Source organism: Mastigoproctus giganteus, chromosome 4, assembly GCF_048544385.1.
Source record: "Mastigoproctus giganteus isolate SK-2022 chromosome 4, ASM4854438v1, whole genome shotgun sequence".
Taxonomy (NCBI): domain Eukaryota; kingdom Metazoa; phylum Arthropoda; class Arachnida; order Uropygi; family Thelyphonidae; genus Mastigoproctus; species Mastigoproctus giganteus.
In genome coordinates, this window is record NC_143578.1 from 169,955,645 (window position 1) to 169,981,997 (window position 26,353).

The following is a 26,353-nucleotide window of genomic DNA, read 5'->3' on the forward strand; positions in this document are numbered from 1 at the left end:
GATTGCGCAGGTCCCAAAGGAACTAGTTATTGTTGGTGACTCTATTGTCAGGGAGACAGGTAATATATTAACATACCCCTGGCAGACAGGGTATGTTAATGGCAGAAAAGTTGATGATGTTGTGAAGCATATATCATCTTTTAAGGGCACAAAGGGTGATATTGTTGTACATGTTGGCACCAATGACATTAAGAGTAGGAGATCTCCAGATTTACTTAACAAGTACAGGTCAATGTTGCAAAAAAGTCTTGAGTTAGGGTTAAATTTGAAAGTGTCTGCAATTCTGCCCAGACACTATAGGAGGGAGTACATGATGAGAGCCATGTCGATCAATTTGGCCCTGGTGGGAATGTGCAAAGCTCATGGGATAGAATTTTTTTCACCATGGTCTGTGCTTGTTAACAGGAGAGACTACTTCTACAAGGATGGGATACACTTAAATAGAAAGGGTGCAAGAATGTTTGCAGATGCTATCGAGGCAGTGTTAGGTGGGTCGGAAAACTGCTAGCTTGGGGGGGATTCACAGACTAAAAGGTTAAAAGTAGCCACAAGCAGAGGTGAAGGTAATTCTTGCACTACTTCTATTAGAATAAGCAGCAGCCTGGAGCAAGGGGTGCTGGGGGTTTCAGGAACTGCTGGCAATCATCATGAAACAGGTGGGTATATGGGATGTGTTAGGGTAACTAAGAATAAGAATAGGTGCATGTATACCAATGCTAGAAATACAGGATATACAAACTGATAAATTTGAAGTGTTGGTCAAGACATCAAAGGCGGATATTGTTAGGATATCAGAGACGTAGTGTCACACAGATATTAGGAATGCAGAATTGAAATTTTGGGACTACAATGTGTACAGAAAGGATAGAAGGGAGTAGGGGTTAATTAAGAAGAACATAAAATCAAAAAAAGTGCATCCAGTTGTTATAGATGGACAGTGCATTGTTGAGTCAGTTTGGTGTGACATAAACACCGCAAAAGTAAAAATAAGTGTAGGAGTGTGTTATAGGCCTAATGACTCAAATGAGTACAATGAACAATTGTACAGAGAAATAGTGGGCTAGTAAAACAGATTGTCTTACAACGGGAGATTTTAACTTCCCAGATATTGACTGGAACTTGTGGGTTGGTCATTCGCACACTACTAAGACTTTTGTGGATTTATTGGATGATTGTTTTCTGCAGCAGCATGTTCGAGAGGCAACCAGAGAGGGTAATACTGTTGATCTGGTTATCAGCAGTGATAATTCGTGTATTAAGAATTTGCTGATAAAGGAACTACTAGGTGGCAGTGATCACAGTGTACTGATGTGGGATTTACTTAGCATTAGCATTAGTAGAGGCATATGATGCAAGAAAGCAAGCTTACACAGCATCAGCCAAAAAAAAGAAGAAAAAAAAAAGGCTCCCATTTCACCCCTCTGTTCGTTCCAAATTCCTATCCAGCTCAGCTTTAAATTTATTTAGGCTATCAACTTCCACAACAAGGGATGGAAGTCTGTTCCACCAACCAACTACTCTCTGGCTAAAGGTAAACTTCCGCACATCTATCCTACATCTGTCTTTCGTCAATTTGAATTTGTCCTCTCAGGTGATTATTCTGATCAAGGGGAAGAATCCCATCAGCATTGAGCATGCTCAAACCATTCATGGATTTATACACCTCAATCAGATCACCTCGCAGGTACCTAGTCTCCAGACACTAATTTGCAAAACTTAAGCCTTTCTTCGTAAGAGCAACCCTTTGTTCCATTCACTAATCTTGTTGCCCTTCTCTGTACTCGTTCCAACAGCTCTACATCCTTCTTAAAATGAGGCCTCCAGACCTCAATACAGTACTCAAGGTGTGGCCTGACCATTGCCTTATACAAGGAGATAATCACCTCCTTATCCTTTCTAGAAAAAATCCTGTATATCATTGACAAGTCACCATGAGCTACTCTTGCAGACCATTTGCACTGCTCAGAAAACTTCATATCTGTCTGCACAATTATCCCCAGGTCCTTTTCATTCTCTACCACTGTCAGTGTAGTACCACAGAGATGATATGTTACTCCGGGTTTACTGCTTCTTCCCATATGTAGTACTTTACATTTGTCAATGTTAAACTTCATTTGCCACCTCTCAGCCCATCTGCTCAACTTTTCTAGGTGTTGTTGCAGCAGCGTACTGTCATTGGTGTCCTTAACAACCCTGCAACCTTTGTATTGTCTGCAAACTTGGACATTAAGCTTGATATATCATTATCAATATCATTTATAAATAAAGAAAACAACAATGGACCCAACATTGAACCCCGAGGGACTCCACTATGAGCAGTGTCCATTGATTACCACTCTGTCTTCTCCCACTCAACCATCCCTTTATCCATAGCAGCAATTTGCCTCCAGTGCCACACTGCTCAGGCACCTCCGTAGCCAGGTGGGAAGGAGCAGCAGTGCATAGCACATGCTTCTTGATTATACCGGGGTTCGAGCCCGTCACCACCAAATATGGAGAATGCGGAAAGGTCAGGGAATGACCACCGCATATCCTGGAGCAATATGGCCTTAGTTGCTAATGCTCCTAAAAACCAAATAACAAACAGCCACACTGCTCCATTTTGTTCAGCAGTCTTCCATATGCAACATATCAAAAGCCTTTCTAAGATCCAAATTTATCATATTAAAGTGATTCCCTGCATCCATTTCCTTTGTGACCATATCATAGTATCCAATCAAATTGGTCAGGCAAGACTTTCCCTTAACAAAACCAAGCGGTGTCCGAACTGTAACTGAATTCTTGGCTAGATGATCCTGCTGTGCCTCCATTAGTTTTCCTGCAACAGAAGTTAAACTAACAGGTCTATAATTACTTGTGTCGCCCTTTGATCCTCCTTTGTGAATTGGGGTCACATTTGCACATCTCCAGTCCATGGATACCTCCCCTGATTCCAAAGAAGCTCTCATAATTAGGACTAAGGATTTGCTTACTTCGTTTGCTGCCTCCTTTAATATAACTGGAAAAATCCCATCCACTCCGGATGCCTTTTTTATGTTTATCTTCAACAATTTCACCTCCACTTTCCTCTCAGTTATTACAAAATCATCTAGCTCACTGCCGAAGTTTAATTCACATCTGGCATTCCCCTCCCTGTGTGAATGTAGATAGAAAATAGTCAAAATAGTCATCCTCATGTGTGAATGTAGATTCAAAATAGTCATTTAGTTTTTTAGCCACCTGAGCAGGATCATCAACAGCTGAACCATTAATATCCTGTCCACCAATCTAATTCCTCCCTTTCCTTCTAGAATTTACATAGGTAAAGAAATCTTTGCTGTTTTTCTTTGCATCCTTTGCCAAAGATTTCTCATAATCTGCCTTTGCCTGTCTAATTTCCTTTGTGCCTTGGTTACAGACCAGCTTATATCTATCATAGGTTTCCATGTCACCCTTTAATTTATATGTATTCCATGCATTTTTCTTCTCTGCCATATGTTTAATTAGTTCATTTGACTTCCATTTAGGCCTATATCTTGAACAATATTTCTTAGTTGGTATGTAAAGCCTAGTAGCTTCCAAGATAAATTCTTTGAATGCTTCACATTTTGTATTTGCTGTTGGTCCCACCATATAGAATTTAAATACTGTCTCAGACCACCATTGTCACCTTTATGAAAGCAAAAACCCTTCCCTTTACCCCTGATGATAGTTACCTCTTTGAGTAAATCCCACTTCAGCACACTGTGATCACTGCCACCTAGTGGTCCCTTTATCTGCAGATTCTTAGATTCTTGATGCATGAAGAATCACTACTGATAATCAGGTCAAGTGTATTACTCTCTCTAGTTGCCTCTCAAACATGCTGATGTAGAAAACAATCATCCAAAAAGCCTTCCACAAATCATCCACAAAATCCACAAAAGCCTTCCTAGTGTATGAATGACCACCCCACAAATTGCTGTCGGTATCTGGGAAATTATAATCCCCCATTATAAGACTCTCTGATTTACTGACCCACTCTATTTCCCTGTACAGTTTCTTATTATATTCATCAGAGTCATTAGGCCTATAAGACACAGGCGCCTCTGTAGCCAGGCGGGAAGGAGCAGCAGTGCGTAGCACACGCTTCTTGATTAGACCGGGGTTCGAGCCCGTCACCACCAAATATGGAGGATGCGGAAAGGTCAGGGAATGACCACCGCATATCCCGGAGCAATATGGCCTTAGTTGCTAATGCTCCTAAAAAAAAAAAAAAAAACCAAACCTATAACACACTCCTACTCTCAATTTTTATCTTCCAATGCTTTTGTCATACCAAACTGACTCGACACTGCACTGTCCAGTGATGTTGACTGGCTTCACTTCCTTGGATTTTATGCGTTTCTTAACTAATAGCATAACCCCTCCTCCCTTCCTATCCTATGTGTATCTTTCCTGTACACATTGTACTCCCCAAATTCCAGTTCTGCATTCCTTATATCTGTGCGACACCACGTCTCTGATATCCCAACAATATCTGCTTTTGATGTTTTGAGCAATACCTCAAATTCATCAAATTTATTTACCAAAATCCTCGCATTGGTTATAGTATACCTGTTCCTATTCTTAGCTACCCTAACACAACCCATGTGTTTACTTGTACCGCAATGACTCCAGTAGTCTCTGAAATAACCTGCATCTTGTTTTCCAGGCTGCTACTCATTCCAATAGAAGCAGTGCAAGAATCATTTTCACCTCTGCCAGTGGCTACTGTTAATCTCTTAGTCCTTGTATCCCCCCAAGCTAGCAGTTTTCCGACCCAACTAATATCAGCAAATATTCTTGCACCCTTTCTATTTAAGTGTATCCCATCCCAGTAGAAGCGCAGTGTCCCCTGTTAACAAGAACAGACTAGGCTGAAAAAAAATTCTACCCCTTGAGCTTTGCACAATCTTTCCAGGGCCGAATTGATCGACAAGGATCTCATCATATACTCCCTCCTATCCTGTCTGGGCAGAATTGCCCAGACAGGATAGGAGGGAGTATATGATGAGACCTAATTCACAGCTTTTTTTCAACAGTGACCTGTACTTGTTAAGTAATTCCACCGGTCTCCTACTCTTAATATCATTAGTGCCAACATGTACAACAATATCACCTTTTGTGCCCTTAAAAGATGATATCCACGCAACGTCCTCACCGTTTGACCCTGACAGACATACCCTGGTCCTGTTCCAGCTATCCTTTTTACATGCCATGTTGCCTGTTTCCCCGACTTTGGAGTCACCAACAACTACTAGTTCCTGTGGGACCAGCGCATTCTGCCTTGGGGTTACCGCTGTGTTGCGTGATGATCAAGTGCAAGCTCTGTCATTGATGTGGGCAGCTGAGAGCTTGATGGGGCCCCTCAATTTTGATCCTTTAAGGGCATCTACCCTGTCCTTCAAGCTCTCATATAGGCCCATAACAAGGCTGAGTTGACGCCTGATTTCCTCACACTCCTTACATCGTGCACACAAACAAAGACATCCTCCTTGGCAATATCAAAGACAGATTATGAGAAATCTTTGGCAAAGAAAAACAGCGAAGACGTTACTTATGTAGACACTAGAAGGAGGGGGATGAATCAAATTGGTCCACTTAATATCGATGGTTCGACTGTTGATGATGATCCTGCTCAGGTTGCTGGCAAACTGAGTGAGTATTGGAAAGTGAGTGTAGAGTCTATGTATACTAAACTTGAGAAATTAGTACAAAGAAGAAGTTGTCCTCAGGTTATCGGTCCCTTTGCACGGAACATAATCCTTGATGAGTTCTTACTTCAAGAGAAAGAAGGAATAAAAAAGATTGCATATGCTGATGATTTAGCAATTTTAGTATTTAGTAATTCTCATTTGTATTAGAGTAAAGATCTGAAGAAATTCTAACTGAATTGGAAAATTGCAGCTGACAGACTTTACAGGCTGCAGAAACATTACATTTGAGGTCACCTGTCAGGTGATCTGCGATGACTACTGGGTGTCAAGGACAAAAATATTAAAAAATACTAGAAATTAATCCATTAATTATACATTTTTACTTTGTTATATTTAATTCAAATACATTTTTTGTACAGATCAAATAATTGTACATATTTATTTCATTACTCTTATTCATTACAAAGGTAATCAATTGTATATTCTGTAATAAGAAACTTTATATATATAATGTTCTACTTAAAGCAGTATATAATGTATAAATGTTTTTCCCCCCTTAGCACCTTCAAGAATAATGTGATGTTTACTTGGCCTTTCCTGTAACTTAGATATGGATGACTTGAGTCCAGGTTCTGATTTCTCACCAAATAGTGAAGAATATGAGATTGTTGGTAGTGGTGAACCTGAACTTCATATTAATGACAACAAAGATAAGATACCATGTTCCTTGAAACAATTTCTTGAAGATAGTCATGAAGAAACTAAAACGGAAAGGAGGATACCTGGTGTCTGTGAATCTCAGGAAAAGACAGAATTGGTAATTATAAAAAATAATGGTATTACTGAGTGAGCATATGTATTTTCATTAGTCCAAACTGCTATTTCACTAGTCCCAACATGTAAACAAAACAAAAACTTAATTTATGAGATTTGTTACCTGTCAAATCATAGATTCATATTTTGTGATATGAGAGTTATTGCATTGTGAAAATTACTTAAACGATTTTTGAAGGAAACCTTAGTATATGAAAAAAGTATTCAAAACACTTTGTAGAATGTCCAACTGAAAAAAAAAAAAAAAAATATATATATATATAAAGGCCTAATGTAGCCGAGTGATCATGAGCGCAATGCAGTAGCACACACTCTTTAAGTGGACTGGAGTTCAGGCCTGTGACTGCTAAATACGATTAACATTATAAACTCTAACAATTGATAAATTGCTACAATATTCGCATGGCACTGTATTTTTGAGCTTTTGTGCGGGGAAACCCTGCTCTTATGTTGGATGCAGTTTTTCAACATTTCCATTCTTTTTTTGTGAATCCCTGCTGTTGACTCGCTAGTCATTATGCAAAAAATTTAGTGGGAAATCCCGTGTTAGGTTCTGTGCAATTGAACTTGTGCTTGTTTGAAATCATAAAAAATTGAGAGTTCAAAGAGTGCAGTTCCTGACTTTTAAGGTTTTTGTAAGGTTATTTTGGTTTTTATCTGATCATTTATAAATTTTACCAGGTAGATATTACTGAACTTTGTTCTTAAGAACCATATTGGAATAATTTCTTTGTTGTGAATTAAATTCCACCCCTAAATTATGCCTAAGAGAAGAAAAAAATGAATAGCAAATGCTTAAAAAACGGTACTCACCTTGTATAAATCTGCAATAAATTTATTGGTAGATGGTGGCTAAATTTAGGTTGGAAGAAGCATTAAAAAGAACTAAGGCAGAGAATGGGGTAAAAATATTTTAAACAGATTTTAAAATGAGCACAAGGAAGTAGAAGTGCAGATCTCCAATCCTTGGTTGTCATAAAAAGGTTGAAGGACGCGAATGAAAAAATGAAAAAAAGAGAAGACCAGTGGTGCCAATAGTCGTTACAAGGGACTTTTGTTGAATAAACTGTCATCAGTTGGCAAATGGAAGAGAAGTGAGCGCGTGTTGTATTTAAAGTTTATCTGTACTCTCGTGATGCTCTTTTTGACACGTGGGAACTTTAGCCGCTAGAGGTTCCAAGCCGGTGAGAGGTTGAAGGGAAGTTTAGCATTAATAATGTTGAGATCGGAATGTTGTTGGTACCATTCGATGGTGAGGGCTTCGTATTGAAGAATTCTGTAGCTCGATCTAAGTTTAATAATAGTGATGGCAGAGTCAACAAGGGGGGGGTGCGGTTGTGGGTTTGAGCATGGTTTGTTAACTCAGTGCAGGATTGACTTGTCCTGAAACTGTTGAAGTGGTAGTATGCGCGGGTATTGGAAGTTGTGGAGGAACCGAATTTAGTGGTAGTGCTGCCGATGTAACAGGTGTCGCAGTTTGGTTGGCATTTTATGAGATATATTATGTTATTGAGATCATTGATGGGATATTTGTGTGTATCTTTATAAGAATTAAATAGGGAACCTAGTTTATTGTAAGTAGAGAAGGTGAGGGAGATGTCGGTATCTTCTTTGAATGTACGTCGGAATTGTGTTGCGAGTTCACTATGGTAAGGGAGAACTATGCGAGTATTTGTCTTGTTACTGTGTCTGGTGGGGTTATTAATACTGTTTTTAACGGTGGATATTGTGTGTTGGATGAGTTGAGGGGGTAGCTCCTGGCTATGAATTTATCAGTAAGGTATTGAAGTTCATTGTGTAGATCGTTTTGTGAAGAGCTGAATTTGATAGCGTTGTAGATTTGGTTGTGTAGGACGGCTTTTTTTGGTACTGAGGGGATGATGTGAAGTGAAATGTAGATATTTACCGATGTGCATGTTTTTTCTGAAAATCTTGGTATTTAAATTTGTGTCTGTTGTATAAATAGTGAGGTTAAGAAAATTAATCTGGTTGTCCGTTGCGATTTCAAGGGCAAGGTTTAGCCTGTCATGTATTGTATTGAATTTTAAAAAAAAAAAGATTGTCTATGGTTGTTCTATTGCCTATTATTAGGATATCATCGGCGTAGTATATGTATAATTTAATTTCAGAAGGGAAAGGTTGTAAAATTTGGTTTTCATTAGTGCCTGATAGGAAAATACAACTCTTCAAAGCGCTTATCAAATATTTCTCCAACAAATTACACATAGCTTTCCTACAAAAATGCTTATATCACAAAGTCATCCCCAAATTCGTCCACATTTTTCCCAAAATAACTGTAAAAAATACCCACATATCAAAGACCGCACGTCCATCGCAATCATACGTGAAGAACTTAAGAAAATATTTAACAAAAAACACCAACTTTTAAACTGTATACACAAATTACGATTCTTTCTCAAAAGAGATATGCCACCGGACGCCTGGATTGAATATATTAACCACAACAATGTACATATCAACGTCACCATCCAACACATAGCACAAAAACACACCAAAAAATGGAACACACTCACATCCAAAACCTCCCCAAAAATCTCCACCATTAACCTTTCTTCAAAATCCTTCACCCCTTCCGAACTCTCCGGCCTAGAATTTGGCTTTAATTTTGCCATTAAAGAACAACACTATCCAATAAAAGATTGTATAATCGAACTCCAGTCTAAACTCGACCAACATCCCGATAAGTGGCGACTTATACACCAGTCCAACAGGATAATAAATTCTAAACTCACATCTCACCCTAACATAAAAAAACAACAACTCTCGGATTTACAAAGACTAAGCAAAACCCCAGATATCATCATCCAAAAAGCTGACAAAGGAGAGACAATCGTTATCCTGGACAAGAACACCTACACAGAAAAAATGGAATTAATTTTAGCCGACCAAGATACATATACAAATGACAGCAACCACAACATTACAAAACTTAAAAATAAACTTGGCACAATTCTCAGAAAACTCAGACAGAACAAAGAAATCAACCTCTTTACTTTACAACAGATAGGTATTCGCAACAACATTCTGCCCCACATGTTCGGAATAACCAAGTTACACAAACCTGGCCACCCACTAAGACGTATTGTTTCTTTTATTAGATCAGCTTTTGCTAATTTATCCACCTTCCTTGTTAAAATTATATCCCCACTCACTCGATTCTCTACATTCAAAATTAATAATACAAACCAAGCATTCCAAAAAATCAGCAACACCACCATATCCGATGAAGACGTATTAGCTTCTTTTGACGTCATATTCCTATACACTAATGTGCATATTCCTTTCACCCTACGAGCATTACGCGTACTTCTAACAGCTAATGACACTTTAACAAAACATACCTCTCTTTCAGTTGACCACATCCTTGAACTTACCACTCTTTTACTAGACGCTAGATATTTTAGATTTAATAATAAAATTTATCGACAAACATTCGGTTTACCAATGGGTTTAGGCATTTCTGCCCCCCTTTCTGAAATTTATCTCGCCACTATTGAAAACCAAATTTTACAACCTTTCCCTTCTGAAATTAAATTATACATATGCTATGCCGATGATATCCTAATAATAGGCAACAGAACAACCATAGACAATATTTTTTTAAAATTCAATACAATACATGACAGGCTAAACCTTACCCTCGAAATCGCAACGGACAACCAGATTAATTTTCTTAATCTCACTATTTACACAACAGACACAAATTTAAATACCAAGATTTTCAGAAAAAACACGCACACCGGTAAATATCTACATTTCACTTCACATCATCCCCTTAGTACCAAAAAAGCCGTCCTACACAACCAAATCTACAACGCTATCAAAGTCAGCTCTTCACAAAACGATCTACACAATGAACTTCAATACCTTACTGATAAATTCATAGCCAGGAGCTACCCCCCCCCTCAACTCATCCAACACACAATATCCACTGTTAAAAACAGTATTAATAACCCCACCAGACACAGTAACAAGACAAATACTCGCATAGTTCTCCCTTACCGTAGTGAACTTGCAACACAATTCCGACGTACATTCAAAGATACCGACATCTCCCTCACCTTCTCTACTTACAATAAACTAGGCTCCCTATTTAATTCTTATAAAGATACACACAAATATCCCATCAATGATCTCAATAACATAATATATCTCATAAAATGCCAACAAAACTGCGACACCTGTTACATCGGCAGCACTACCACCAAATTCGGTTCCTCCACAACTTCCAATACCCGTGCATACTACCAATTCAACAGTTTCAGGACAAGTCAGTCCTTCACTGAGTTAACAACCCATGCTCAAACCCACAACCACACCCCCCCTTGTTGACTCTGCCATCACTATTATTAAACTTAGATCGAGCTACAGAATTCTTCAATATGAAGCCCTCACCATCAAATGGTACCAACACCATTCTGATCTCAACATTATTAACACTAAACTTTCCTTCAACCTCTCACCGGCTTTGGAACCTCTCGCTGCTAAAGTTCCCACGTGTCAAAAAGAGCATCACGAGAGTATAGATAAACTTTAAATACAACACGCGCTCACTTCTCTTCCATTTGCCAACTGATGACAGTTTATTCAACAAAAATCCCTTGTAACGACTATTGGCACCACTGGTCTTCTCTTTTTTTCATTTTTTCATTCGCGTCCTTCAACCTTTTTATGACAACCAAGGATTGGAGATCTGCACTTCTACTTCCTTGTGCTCATTTTAAAATCTGTTTAAAATATTTTTACCCCATTCTCTGCCTTAGTTCTTTTTAATGCTTTTTCCAACCTGAATTTAGCCACCATCTACCAATAAATTTATTGCAGATTTATACAAGGTGAGTACCGTTTTTTAAGCATTTTCTATTCATTTTTTAGTCAGATTTATCATTGTATTATAAGATTACTATAATTTCACTATTGCCTAAGAGAAGTTAAAAAGCACCATTCAAAAGAAACTCTATTTCTCTGGAATCAAAGATACATATTTTGGATCATCTTAAAAAAGGGGAAAAGGTATCATACGTTGCAAAAAGTTTAAATTTAAATGAAGCAACAATCCATACCATAAATAAAGAAAAACTAACAGAAAATTAGAACTGCTGATGCTGCAGGATCTTTCATTTTTCACAAATATGATAGTTTTTCTGAGTGCCAATAATTGAGAAAATGGAAAAGCACTCAATATTTGGATTGATGATAGCAGTAAAAAACATATCCCATTAGATGGCAATGTAATTAGACAAAAGGCACTAAAACTTTATAACTGTTTAAAAGAAAATGGAGAATCTTCTGTTAACCCACAGTTTGTTGCCAGTAAAGGTTGGTTTTTATCAATTTAAAAACTGCTTCTCTTTACATAACATAAGGAGGTGCTTCTGTAGCCAGGTGGGAAGGAGCAGCAGTACATAGCACACGCTTCTTGATTAAACCGGGGTTCGAGCCCGTCACCACCAAATACGGAGGATGCGGAAAGGTCAGGGAATGACCACTGCATATCCCACAGTAATATGGCCTTAGTTGCTAATGCTCCTAAAAACCAAATAACAAACAACAAACAAACATAACATAAGATTTCAAGGGCAAAGTTTATCGGCTGATAATGAAGCTGCCAAGAAGTATGCAGAGGAATTGCAAAAAATTATTGAAGAGCACGGATACACACCACATCAAGTTTTCAATGACGATGAGACAGGTGTTTGGTGGTGAAAAATGATCAACAAAAAAATGCCAGAGTCAGTTCATTTCGGAAATATGGTCGAACTGGCAGAAAACGGAATTGGTGCAATATAGAACTTGCTAAGTCGGTAGGAGGGGAAGGTTTTGATGATGTGACTACTGAAGATGTTCAAGAATTACTGGTAGAAAAAAAAGAGGCTGGCAAAGCGGATTAGGTGGAAATAGCATCAGGCAAAACAGATCAATTCAGAGAATGATAGCGCAGATGAAAATTCTGAACTCTGCTTAATAATATTAGCACAGGCTCAAATTTCAGTTGACAGACCAAAGGAGTGCTGTTGGGTCAAGTGTGTCAACAAATGCCGACACACTTTACCCAGCAGCACTTGAGCAAGTGGCACCTTCGTAGCCATATGGGCAGGAGCAGCAGTGCGTAGCACACGCTTCTTGATTACACCGGGATTCGAGCCTGTGACCACCAAATATGGAGGATGCGGAAAGGTCAGGGAATGACCACCACATATCCTCGGAGCAATATGGCCTTAGTTGCTAATGCTCCTAAAAACCAAATAACAAACAAACTTGAGCAAATCTCTTCCTACATTATTTTGAAAGCTGCTATACAAATAAAGACAATAAAGGTATTAAGATCGGTGCCTTTCATTTTATCGATGATCTTTAAACATGTGAGCATAATCCATATAATAAAATTGAGGATACCTATCTCAAGGAGCAAACACTAGAAAGAACCAACAATAACTCCAGTACAGCGAACTTTTTAGATCTAAAGATTTCCTTTCAGAATACAATTAACAAGGTAATTGAGCTATATGATAAATGTGCTTACTGTAGTTTTCATATTTCTTATCGGTGTAATTTGGGATTCTAATCTTGCCCGAAATGCATAGAAATATCAGCCTAGCTCAAGTCAATGAGATATGCTAGCATCTGTAAAAACAGTATTCCACAATAAAAAAAAAATAATAATAAATAAATAAATGACAAAATAAAAAATTCCATGTAACTTCATAAATATATTAACCTGGTGCTGAATAGAAACAATAGGGAACTATAAATAACACTATAAACATGAAATAGATTGCTAAATTAGGATACTTTTTAAGATTGCTGCCTTTCCATGATAAACAAAATAACAAACAAATTTCCATTTGTATATATTTATACACAGCTCATCCTACTATAATGCATAACAAACATTCTGAAGAAATGGAACACCGTAGAAATGAGTAGTATAGCATGCACATTTTCACACCTTTCGGATAGGTTCCATAAAAGCTATAAATTGTCAACACTTATCCCATTTTCAGACTTATTTTTATCAAACTTATGCTATTATTGGTAGATGACTAATTTTTAAATCAGAAGGGTGGAGGAGAAATATTCTATCGGCCTTCTTTTTTTTTTAAAGAATATATGAAGATTTGTTACTTAGCTCTCCCCTTCTAAATTAAACATAATTGCTCATCAGATCATCCATTTTTTCTTTTTGAATATGTAGCCTCTTTCAATGTCTGAAACCGTTTTCTCCAAACTTAAACTTCCATTTTTATTCAATATTTCACATTACTTCTGCACTTTCTGTTTTTTTTTTTTTTTTTCAATACTTTTTTTTTTTTTTTTTTTTAGTTCTGTCATCTTTTGTTTTTTGGACTCATTGTTTATTTAAGCACAGGTAGTAAACTATGAGTCCAAAATACAGTAAAGTGTCAGTTATCCAGAATAACTGATGTCAGAAATAATATCAGACCTCCTCCAGATAGCAAATTTATTTAATTAAAAAAAAATAATAATAATAACTTATACATAAAAATTCACACATTTACATATATTCGGATAAGTATTTTATTGCAAATTTTATGTGGAAAAAATTTAAAGTAATTTTTTAAAATAATATTCAATAATTTTTTGTTTTATTTGTTGTGATCTATTTTTTTGCTGCTGAATCTCTCAAGTTTATTAATAATACCAGTTTGATTATATTGCATTCTTCCTGGTTTTCTGCCCATATGCTGTTCTTTTCGTTGAAATAAAGAGGACAAAGTATGTATGGAAAATAGAAATTGGGTTCGTGGAAGCGAATGACTAAACTCTATCACTCATGGTTTCTGAGAAAACTCATCAGTCCTAATTCAACATTTCACCAAATATACAACACAAAAAAAAAAAAAAAAAAAAAAAAACAGATAGAAAAATACTCTCATAGCATAATAAACATTTGTCTCAAATACTACTATTATTAAAAAAAAAAAGAAAAATCAGCTTTTCATATTATTCCGGGTAACCAATGTATATAAGAACTGTGTATATATTTTTACATAAAATGTGCAGCACATATGCAAAATATGCTCACAGACCACCAAAAATTGAAATAGTGCTATTGAGAAAGGAGAAAGTATGACATAGCAGCAAGTGGGTTTCATGGGCATAGCATAACTTCAAATATTAATTAATATGGAGAATGACAGACAGACAAGGTATAAAATAAATATGTGCATAACTTGAAACATGTCTTGTAAGATGGCTCATTGTGTGTGTTCTCTCTGCTCCTTAGTATATACATTTTTGCCTGTCAGCAGGTGGCAAATAATATCCTATCTTGTTATTTCTATGCTATTTTTAGGTATATTTGTGTGATGTGCCTGTCTTAACAATGTCTGTCTGTCTGTCTATATGCCCACATCTAACAACTCGGCTCTCACTCCTCCAATTTTCATGCCATTTTACATTTAGCTCTTTCATGAAGATTTGACATTAGTTGTCTTCATAGTATATGAGATGTAATTGCAAAGTTTTTGGCTGTATTTGGAAATTAGCCTTACAATCTATTTAGATGGATCTCCTTTGAAATAGTTTTCTTGACATCATATACACTGATTCCAATGTTTCTGCAACTTCTTGAAGCATTCCTGATATGCTTCTTTTTGGAATTTCCAGTAGTTACCGTGTTGCGTTTTTAATAATTTCCTGTCATTGCAAATCTATTGCAGAGCAGAACAAATTCCTAATGAACAATGCCTTCTGGGTCAAAAACATATATTGTAATCATGATCTTCCACATGATCGAGATTGTCTTGCTTTTTTTGGCCTTGGCGAAGATTGTGCCTTCCAACAATAGGGCTGGATATTTATTTCTGAGACATCTGCAATTCATAACCAGTGAAGAAGAAATGAAATCTTGGGTCAGCGGCAGCACATTCACATCCTGATATGCAAGAACCCACAACTGTCTATGATTGCCAGTGAAGCTCAAACTTTACTGAAATGCATTGCATTCCCAAACATTGTGTTAAAATTGATTGACATGTACAATAAGAAATAACAGTTTCACTAACATCACAGAGTTAAACATTGATCGCTCCTGATAGATCATGAACTTGAGTGTTTGAATCATTGTTTTTTGAAATGAAGCACAACCGGAGTTATGATCATCTTTGAGAGACATGGCCCCTAAACTTTGTGAATCACTCAAAAGTCTTTGAACCACACACACATAGCATCATCTTCAAAAGCTGTTTTTAACATTTCATGGTTTTTTGTTTTTTCCCTAATTTGAAACAAAATTTGGTGAAGATTTGCTGCTTTGTGAAATCATTTATTTTAAAATGCAATAAAACAAATAAAACAGCTTCTATTCAGCACACACACTCATTCAGACTAAATAAGTCACCAAAGATTTTTCAATAAATCATAGTGTGCAGAAGGGTGCCTGCAGAAAAAACTGAATATATGAACTATACAAAGCTTGGTAACCAGGCAACTTAGAGAGGACCTGACTGAAGTCTATGTGGCTCTGAGAGGGGATAATCAAATGAATGCAGTCGAACTTTTCATTATAAATGATTCCAGAATGACTACAAATTCAAACTACAAGGAAAGAGATTTAGATTAGATTGCAAGAAGTTTTCTTTTAGTTATCATGTTCATTACTGAAATTTCTCTGGGCCAGTTGAAGCTGACAGCTTGGGGAATTTAAAGGTCAGCTGAATATTTACCTATGTGAAGAGAGAAGCTCACTTTTTCTTTTATTATTTTATTTTCTTATCTTTTATTATTTTGGCCAGTGTAGGAAAAGCTGGTGTCTTTCTTGCACTGTGTGCTAATACTGTCACAGCTCTCTACAACATTGCAGTTTCAAGGTACAAAATTCATTTCAAACTTTTAGAACTGTGGTCTCACTTCTAATCTCAGTGATGTCCATTTCCACTTACAGTCTGCCAAACCCCATATACTTTTTCTGTCAGAATCCCAATTATTGGATTATTCGACTATTGCTCATCTCAATTGCCTGAATTATTTGCTGTATGATTCCTTTTGCTTCAAAGGTGGTACTTGTGCATATATCCATTCTGATATTCCCTGTCAGAGAGACTTGGTAATTTCGAATCTCCTCATTTCGATCTTCTTTGGCTTAAAATCATCTCTCTACTACATTCTGTCAAATTCATCTGTTGTCTCTATTGTTCTCCAAACTCCACTAATCACTTCAAATTCTGTGAAACTTCACTTTCTCTGGTCCAACATTCCTAACCTTAAAGTAATTTTCCTTGGTGATTTTAGTGTTTGCTACTCCAGCTGGCTTCAGTTTTCTAGTCACCAAATTCAGTTTCCTAAACTTCTTGATCATACCTTGAACTACTGTTTTCTAACTTTTTTAGTATAAGTAACAGACTTGAACTGCTTGAAACTTTAGCATTTTCCACCTAATTCTGTTAATTTTGTTTGTCTTTTCTGTTATTATATATTATGTGTTTCTATAACACATTAATTCTCTGACCTATACAAAGAGCTATCCAAACTGTTGGGACAGGAATGATCAGCGAAGTAGGTGAAATTGCGTTATTTCACCTACATCAGTGATTTATTACAAACTAAAATGGGCTTTGAACTAACTTGTTAACTTGTTTGTCTAGTAAAGTTTTTCAAATCTTAAACCTTTTTACTACTTTTCTATCACGTACCTTCTGGTATCTCTCATGTTGTGGAGTTAAACTTCATAACTGGTGTGACATAAGCACTGGGTTGTCACTCATTGTATCACCAGGATACCTACCCGCTCATTGTGAGGGGCCAACAAGCTTCGAAACAGTGCCATCTGGGGTGGTATCCACTGAGAATAAGCAACATTGTTCTTCTCTACTGGCGAAGCATTGCTTATTCAAGGTAGGGCAATACTAGGCAACTCGTTGTGAAGACATTCACATGAGATGTAACAGAAATGATGCCATTTCACCTACTTTGGTGATTTACTTTAAAACTAAAATGATGCTCTGCACTCACTGGTTTGTCTAATGCATTATATTATTATATTGCATTATATTATATTATTATATGCATTATATTAAAATACAATTCAATTGACAATGAAATTTAATAAGATTAATAAATTTTACTGATTAATTGATACTACTATACTAGCTATCTAGTTTTCCGTTAAACCTTACGCTATCTAGTTTTCTGTTAGACCTTACACTATCTAGTTCGGTGCACACTTGTATCACATAACAATGGCGGCATATTACGAACAGTTAATCTACGGACACGAGGTATTATTTAATTGATGTAGTTGGGGGGAAAATGGTGATGCAGAAGAGATGAGACTTTAATAATGTCATAGGTCTGTGCAGTATATAACCATAAACCATATATGGTGAAACAAATAATGTACAAACCAATAGTATCCAATATGAGAATGCAGTAAGAATGCAGAATTCAGATGTGAATGCAGTAAGCCATACAGCTAGGAGACAAAGGAAAAACAAACAATTGAGTAAGCTTTAAATTACATTGGAAATATGGAGTTCTAAGGAAGGGGGAAAAATTTATTTCTACTGAAGTGGAATTATCACCATGCCTCCTCTTTAGTAGATATTAATTTTTTTTTTTTTTAATTTGTGACCATTCAAGGGGCCTTTAATTTTTGGGGAAAAAATCACAAAAAATCACTAAATCCAGCAAGTATGGCAGTTTTGGGGAGGGGGAGACATTGGAGTGGTTTGCAAGAAATGAATGGAAATTACCAATTTCCTGAAGCCTACTTTTTCAGTCACTTATTCTGAAAACCATGGTTCTGTTTTGTAGTATTACACAATTACCATGGTTCTGTTTTGTAGTATTACACAATTACCATGGTTCTGTTTTGTAGTATTCTGGTTCATTGTATGACTGTGTGGAACAAATTTATAATGAACATTGCTCTCAGAGTCAAAAACTGAAGGCACCTCCGTAGCCAGGTGGGAAGGAGCAGCAGTGCCTAGCACACGCTTCTTGATTAGACCGGGGTTCGAGCCCGTCACCACCAAATATGGAGGATGCGGGAAGGTCAGGGAATGACCACCGCATATCCCGGAGCAATATGGCCTTAGTTGCTAATGCTCCTAAAAATCCAAATAACAAACAAAAAAAAAAAACAAAATCAGAAACTGAAATAAGCACGATCTGTACATTTGATTGAGATAGTCTTGCTTTTTTTTTTTTCTTTTTGAGAAGACAATTTTCTGCTGGGAGGACTGAGCCTTTGTTTCCAGGTCTTGGCTGTATACCTGTGATATGTCATAATGGAAGAAATGCAGTGTGCATCAGCATCACCACGTTGATGAAGATCCTGACATGCAAGAACTCTCAGCACTCTGATTGTCAGCTAAGATGTGAGTCACGACTTTCCTTAAACATACCACATTCCCAAATTTCACTTTAAAATTTATCAGCAGATCCTGTAGGAAATACCAGTTTTCACTAGCAACATTAGATTAAGTTGATCTGATCATGAGTGATCAACATTTATGTTGATCCAGATTAGATCAAGTGATTGAATCATTGGTTTTTGAAGTTGCAAGTCAGTCAGAGGATAATCTTTGACAGTCAGATGCTCTATATTTGCAACATAGCATATTCTCCAAAAGTTTTTAACATTTTGTAGGTTTCTGTTTGTTGCACTTTTCCCTAATTTGAAATGAAATTTGATGTAAATCTGCTGTTCAGTAAAATCACTCATTTTATATTATGATGAAGTCACCCATAATACACCCTTTTCAATGCACACTAATTCAGACTGGCTGTAGATATTGGTTTAGCATTAATATGCCTAGATGAGTCACTGAACATGTTGGCAATAATTTTGATTTGCTATGATGCCTCAATTTAAACAGATAGCTAGTCCTCAGACATTTTTTTTTATCATTCCTGTTATGTATTGTTAGTGTTTGCAATGTGACAAGGAAGCAAAGCTTATACAGCAGCAGCTAAATTTTTTTTTTTTTTTTGCAACAATCCCTCATTTGCCCTTTCCCTTCAGTAATTTATCCAAACCTGCCTTATATTTATTCAATTTTTTTTTTTTTTTTTTTTTTTATGAAAACCCCAAACACGAAAGGTATCAAAACCTATAGTACTTAGTACCGAGCATGGATTGAAGGAGAAGTATGGGGGGAGGGGGATGCCGGAAACTTTGCTCTAGAGACTAAACATGGGTTTCACCACTTCAAGCCTCCAATAAGCAAAGTGGTGGTATATAAGGACGGTTCAACATAATGCCTAATTTCCAGAAACTGCTATTTACAGAATACCAATCTTTCTTGGTATAAATATCCTTTCCTGATACTAAGATTTTCTAACAGTTCTATTCTTTCCTGAAATAAGGTTTTGAAAACTATGTATGGTATTACCAGTGTCAGCCAAACCATTGACTTAAACAATGCAATAATCACCTCTTTGTACCTCCTATGTGTCACTTACAGAACACCATGGATTGTTTAAGCAGCTTGTTTGCACTGAAAAAAATATATATATAAAATTTACCCCCAAAAGATTTTTCTTTTCATATTCCACTACTTTGAGTTTGGCACCACCCAAATAGTATGTTATTTTGGGATTACTAATAGCCAAATGCAGTGCCCTGCTTTTATCACTGTTAAACCTCAATTGCCATTTTATAGCCCATCTGCTTAGTTTATTTAGATCCTCTTGGAGTAGCATTCCATTTACTGTCATTAACCACCCTACCCAGCTTCATATGATTGGCAAACTTAGACACCAAACTTGAAGCACCGACATCAATGTCAATAAATATTAAAAAAAAAAAAAAAAAGTATGGGTCCAACACCCAACCCCCTGTTGGAACTCCACTCATTACATCAGACCATGAAGAGCAGTTGGTATTTATAACCACTCTGTCTCCTACAGCTTAACCATCCCTTTATCTGTAATAGTAACTTGCTCCTAATGCCACATTGCTCCTATGTTTAATAATTTTTTATTTTGTGCACATTCCCCCCCCCCATTAAATTAATTTGTCTACCTAAATAAATTTTCCTATATTTGGATTAATTTTTTTTGCATTGCATAATTGCTATCCAGATGAGTATTTATTCATAAAGTTCTTCTGAGGCTGTCTTTAATTTGATAAAGTTGAAGAACTGGTTAAGACATCCAAGGTGGATATTGTTGAGATATCAGACTCGTGGTGCAACTCAGATATAAGGGATGCAGAATAAATAAATAAAGAATTTAGGGAGCACAATGTGTACAGACAGGATAGGAAGGCAGCAGGAGTTATGCTGTTAGGTAAGAAACATAAAATCTAAGGAAGTGCATCCAGTTGACATAGATGATCAGTGCAATGTTGAGTCAGTTTGGTGTGACATAAGCACTGGGAAAGCAAACATGAGGGTAGGAGTTTGTTATATGCCTAATGACTCTGATGAGTACAATGAACAATTATACAGAGAAATAATGGGCCTGTAAATCAGAGTGCCTTAGAATGGGGGATTTTAACTTCCTAGATAGACTTGGAACTTGTGGGTTGGTTACTTGCACATTAGGGCGTGTCCGTAGCCAGGTGGGAAGGAGCAGCAGTGCATAGCACATACTTCTTGATGAGACCGGGGTTCGAGCCTGTCACCACCAAATACGGATGATGCGGAAAGGTCAGGGAATGACCACCGCATATCCCGGAGCAATATGGCCTTAGTTGCTAATGCTCCTAAAAACCAAAATAACAAACAAACAAACAAACTTGCACATTAGCAAGGCTTCTGTTTATTTATTGGATGATTGTTTTCTACAACAGCATGTTAGAGAGAGGCAAGAGGGAGTAACACTCTTGATTATCAGCAGTGATTATTCATGCATTGAGAATTTACAGATAAAGGAACCATTGATGGCAGTGATTACAGTGTACCGATGTGGGATGTACTTAAAGATGTAACATCAGGGGTAAAAGGAAGGGTTTTTGCTTTCATAAAGGTGAATACAGTGGTCTCAGATTTTTTACGTTCTGTACAGTGGGATAAACTGATGATATTACCAACATCAAATTTTAAATGGGAAGCATTCATGGAAGTAATTTTGGAAGCTACTAGGCTTTTTGTTCCAACTAAGAAATACTGTTCTAGGTTCAGGCCCAAATGGATGCCAGATGAACTATTGAGACTCGTGGCAGAGAAGAAAAATGCATGGGATGCACATAAATTGTCAGGCAACACAAAAGCCTATGGTAGATACAAGCTAGTCTGTAATAAAGTCACAAAGGAGGTTAGGCAAGCAAAGGCAGATTATGAAAAATCTTTGGCAAAGGATGCAAAGAAAAACAGCAAAGACTTCTTTACTTATATAAACTCTAAAAGGAAGGGGATGAATCAGATTGGTCCACTTGATATCAATGGTTTGACTGTAGATGATCATTCTCAGATAGCTGCCGAACTAAATGAGTATTTTACATCTACATTCACACATGAAGAGTTATTCAAGGAGGAGAGGGCCAGATGTTTATCAAACTCTAACAGGGAGTTAAATGATTTTGTAATAACTGAGAGCAAAGTGGAAGAGAAATTGTTGAAGTTAAACATAAGAAAGGCACCTGGGGTGGATGGGATTTATCCAATTATATTAAAGGATGCAGCAAAAAAACAAGTAAGCAAACCCTTAGCCATAATTACGAGAGCATCCTTGGACTCAGAGGAAGTCCCCACTGCAACCCTATATGCCACCACTAAGTGAAATCCAATTTGCTGCTGCAAAATGTTTCGATTAAAAAATAAAATAAGATGTAAATAATTATTATTAATTTATTGAAAAAGAAAAGAATTAGAGATAGTTCTCAAACTCATAAAGCGAGAATTTATTTCCCATAGACATAAGGTTAAAATTAGGGGTTACGTTCTCAACAATGAAATTAGTTAGCTAATTAGTTTGTTTAAACAATGATTGATTTATCGAAAGAAATGAAAATGTAGCCTGTAAAATCAAGCAAATTTTAATAATAGAGAAATTATTTATGACTTACAAATGTTAAAGAATGTTTATTCTTCATCATCATCATCGACTAAATGCACAATCGTTGATCACTCATTATTGGCTCGGCACTCATTGGTTTTTTGCACAAGGAGTCGTATTCTTCAGAAATGTTTCAAGAGGCATTTGTTTCCAAGATAATCTTCTCTTTTAATTATAAATTTAACGATTACATGTATAAGCATTTTTTAACGGAACACAAAAATTGCAACTAGCACAATTTGCGTGAAGTAACAAGTTTACAAAGCATAAAAAAAAGGAATTAAGGGAAGGTTCTGAAAATTTATTTATGTTTTTTATACGATTGAAGATTTCAATCCAGCTATCGGTATTTTCGCAAATGCAAGAAGATTGAGTTTACTACCCATTTATAATTGATTGCAGTAACAGAAAAGCCAAATAAACCGTAAAGTGCAAATTGTTTTTATTGTTTTATGGTCGTGACCTCCAGAAATGTGCTTTAGAAAAATATCACAAAGGCATTGAAAATTGATTCTTATAATGGAACATATGATAACAATGAAAGTGTAGTGCATTTTAATGATTTGAATTGTCAACTAATACAATTTACAAACCACGCTCACATCCTTTTATATGACCTTAAGGTTATGCTAGTGATCTTAAAAATGACATTTTGGAGAGATAAATAGATATGCAGCGAAAATTTCAACTTCCGAGATCTTGAAACAAATTACCAAAAAACGTGTTATTGGGTTCACATTACGATATTTTAACGAAACCATGGTGTCTCTGTAACTGATTAATATTGTAAAGCATGGTACACTGTATTCTGTAGCTATGCATGTGGCTTGGAATGCGTTATTTATGAACGTTTAACATTCATTTTTTGCAATTAATGTTCATATTTTCAATTTTGTTGATACTTGATACTTGGGAAAAAAAACTCATAAACCCGTGAACTCGTAAAGCGAGAACTGCCTGTACAACATATCTCACATATAATATAATGAAACAAGAAACAAAAATTACAAAATCATTTTGAAATTCTGGAAATAAACTAAATTCTAAATCACAGTAATTGTACTCTATCACAATAATAAAATAAAAGGAAAATTATAATGTTAAAAAAAAATTTTACAATCTGTTTCCTTGCTTCAAGCGATGCAAATTTATTAATTATTTCATTTATGTTTATTTGTTCCAAATGATCATTTTCCATTGAAATTATTTCCAAATTAGAGAGTCGTTGTCACATTGTCGATCTTAAATAATTTTTAATTAATTTTAATTTTGAAAAACTCCATTCACCTGAGCCAACTGAAACTGGAAAAATTGGCATTAGCTTTAGTAGTGGCATATGATGCAATAAAGTAAGCTTATACAGCATCAGCCAAAAAAAAGTGGGGGGGGGGGGAGCGGATGGGGAGGTGAATTTCCAATTCACCTCCCCATCCGCTCCAAACGTTTCTCCAGTTATTATTTTAATTTATTTAAGCTATCAGCTTCCACATCAACAACAGATGGAACTCTTGCAAGTGCGTAATTTGATCAAGAGGAAGAATCCCATCAACATTGAGCTTACTCAACCCATTCAAGGCTTTGTACACCTCAATCAGATCACCTCGCAGGAGCCTAGTCTCCAGAAGCTGCAATTTGCAGAACTTATGCTCTTTCTTGGTAAGAGCAGCTTTGTTCCCCTCATTTGCATAACTTTTTAATGCAACTGCTACATTTGAAAAAGCATCTGTAAAATTGTTTTTAAAAATATATTGTCTCATTTCAAATGGAGTAACATCTTTAGTATAAATTTGAAGTACTCTAAGTTCTTCAAATAATTCTAACCATCAATATCAGACTCATTATGATCAATGTCACTTTATTTATTACGTAAATCTTTGCAAAGATTTAAGAAATCGTTACATTACTATTTTTTTAAATTCAGAAATATTATAAAATATATTCAGTATTTCTACATGTTCTTTCATATTTCTAAACCTTTCAGTTAACAAGAAAATTGTTGTATCCATAATTTGAAAGAAAAAATTAATTTTGAAATTTTGTTGCGGATCCTGAATAGCTTCCTCTCTACGTCGTTCATAATCGAAATGACATCTTTTCAATCCTTTCCTTACAGTGCTTACTTGTGGAAACAAAGCAGCAATGCCAGTGATAGTAGCCATATTATTAATTTTTTCGAATGCTTTCTCTGTTCTATTTAATATTCCGTGATTTCCCATTGGTAGGGGTGTAAGGCAAGGGTGTTCCATGGCCTCCGCACTACTTGATTTATATGCAGAAGCACTGATGAAAGAGTTCAAAGAAGAGCGGAAAGGAGGTGTAAAAGTAGGAAAGGAGAAGATAAAGACAATAAGATTTGCAGATGGCTAGACAGATTGCTAATAATGAAGAATTACAGAGCTTGGACATCTTGAACAGCACAATAAAGGAGTAAAATATGATTAACGGCAATAAAACCAAGGTAATGTTAAGTTCAAAGTGGCCAGGAAGAAGAATCAATACAACATTAGATGGAATAATACTGGGACAGATACAGATACTTGGGAAGCATAATGACAGAAATTGGGGCCTAGAAGAAATAAAAACAAGAATTACAACGGGAAAGAAGCATTTAGTAATAGAAAACAACTAATGTCAGGGAGGAATTAAGAAAGCAAATGACTGTGTATTTTAGTGCAATTGCATCATTTATACACAGCTAATTATAGATTAGCAAATTTGCAATAGCGGCATCGTTTAAGTTACATCTCGTCGACCGGGCTAGCCGGGTGGGTCAAGTTCCTGCCTGGCAACCCAAAGGTCGTGGGTTCGAATCCCGCCTCGGGCTTGGATCAAAGGACTGCAAAAACCTTGGGTGGTGCATTATGGCCACAGAAGCCGATGCCCCAACAACTACCAAAAAAAAAAAAAAAAAAAGTTACATCTCATATTGTGAATACCTTCACGACAAGTTGCCATGACATTGCACTACTTCAAATAAGTAACGCTTCACCCGAAGGAGAAGACTGTTGTTACTTATTCTCATTGGATACCACCACCCAGACGACACAGTTTCAGGGCTATTTGGTCCTTCTTCGGTGGGTAGGTGGGTAGGTACCCAAGTGATGTAATGATGACAAAACAGTTGTGAAGTATATTTCCACAATATGAGAGATGCCAGATGGTGTATGGTATAAGTTAAGACTCTAATGCATTAAGGGCTTAAGCCTCAAGCTGCAAAAGAGATTAGACTATGTGTATTTTAGTGCAATTGCATCATTTATACACAGCTAATTATAGATTAGCAAATTTGCAATAGCAGCATCGTTTAAGTTACATCTCATATCGTGAATACCTTCACAACAACAGTCTTCTCCTTCTGGTGAAGCGTTACTTATTCGAAGTAGTGCAATGTCATGGCAACTCGTCGTGAAGGTATTCACAATATGAGATGTAACTTAAACGATGCCACTATTGTAAATTTATTAATCTATAATTAGCTGTGTATAAATGATGCAATTGCACTGAAATACACAGTCTAGTCTCTTTCGCAGCTTGAGGCTTAAGCCCTTAATGCATTAGAAAGCAAATGATGAAAACATTAATATGGACTGTTGTACTATATGGACACTGGGAAAGAGGAGATTAGGTGCCTAGAAGCTTTCGAGATATAGGTGTTGAAGAGATTGGAAAGGGTGAAATGGGTGGACAGAGTGAGAATAAGATTTTGCAGGAAGTAGAAGTGAGAATGTTTGTAAAGAATTAAAAAGGATACAAAATAACTTTATAGGACATGTATTGAGAAGAGAAAGCATGCTGAGGAAAGGGATTGAGGGGTAGATGTTTGGGAAGAGGAGAATTGGAATGATGGATTGGACGGTAAGAGGAAATTAAGCAGG

General features: G+C 36.4%; 1 protein-coding gene across 2 annotated transcripts in view; it reads left to right on the plus strand.

Moving 5' to 3' along the window:
* The window catches only part of LOC150087197 (rab GTPase-activating protein 1-like), a 435,279-nt gene that overhangs the window by 62,636 nt on the left and 346,290 nt on the right, over positions 1–26,353 (plus strand). For both annotated transcript variants that reach the window (XM_090373009.1, XM_090373010.1), the window contains exon 3: positions 6,218–6,474. In XM_090373009.1, coding sequence (XP_090229135.1) covers positions 6,268–6,474 — 207 coding nt within the window. In that variant the 5' untranslated portion in view covers positions 6,218–6,267. The remainder of the gene's footprint in view (positions 1–6,217; positions 6,475–26,353) is intronic.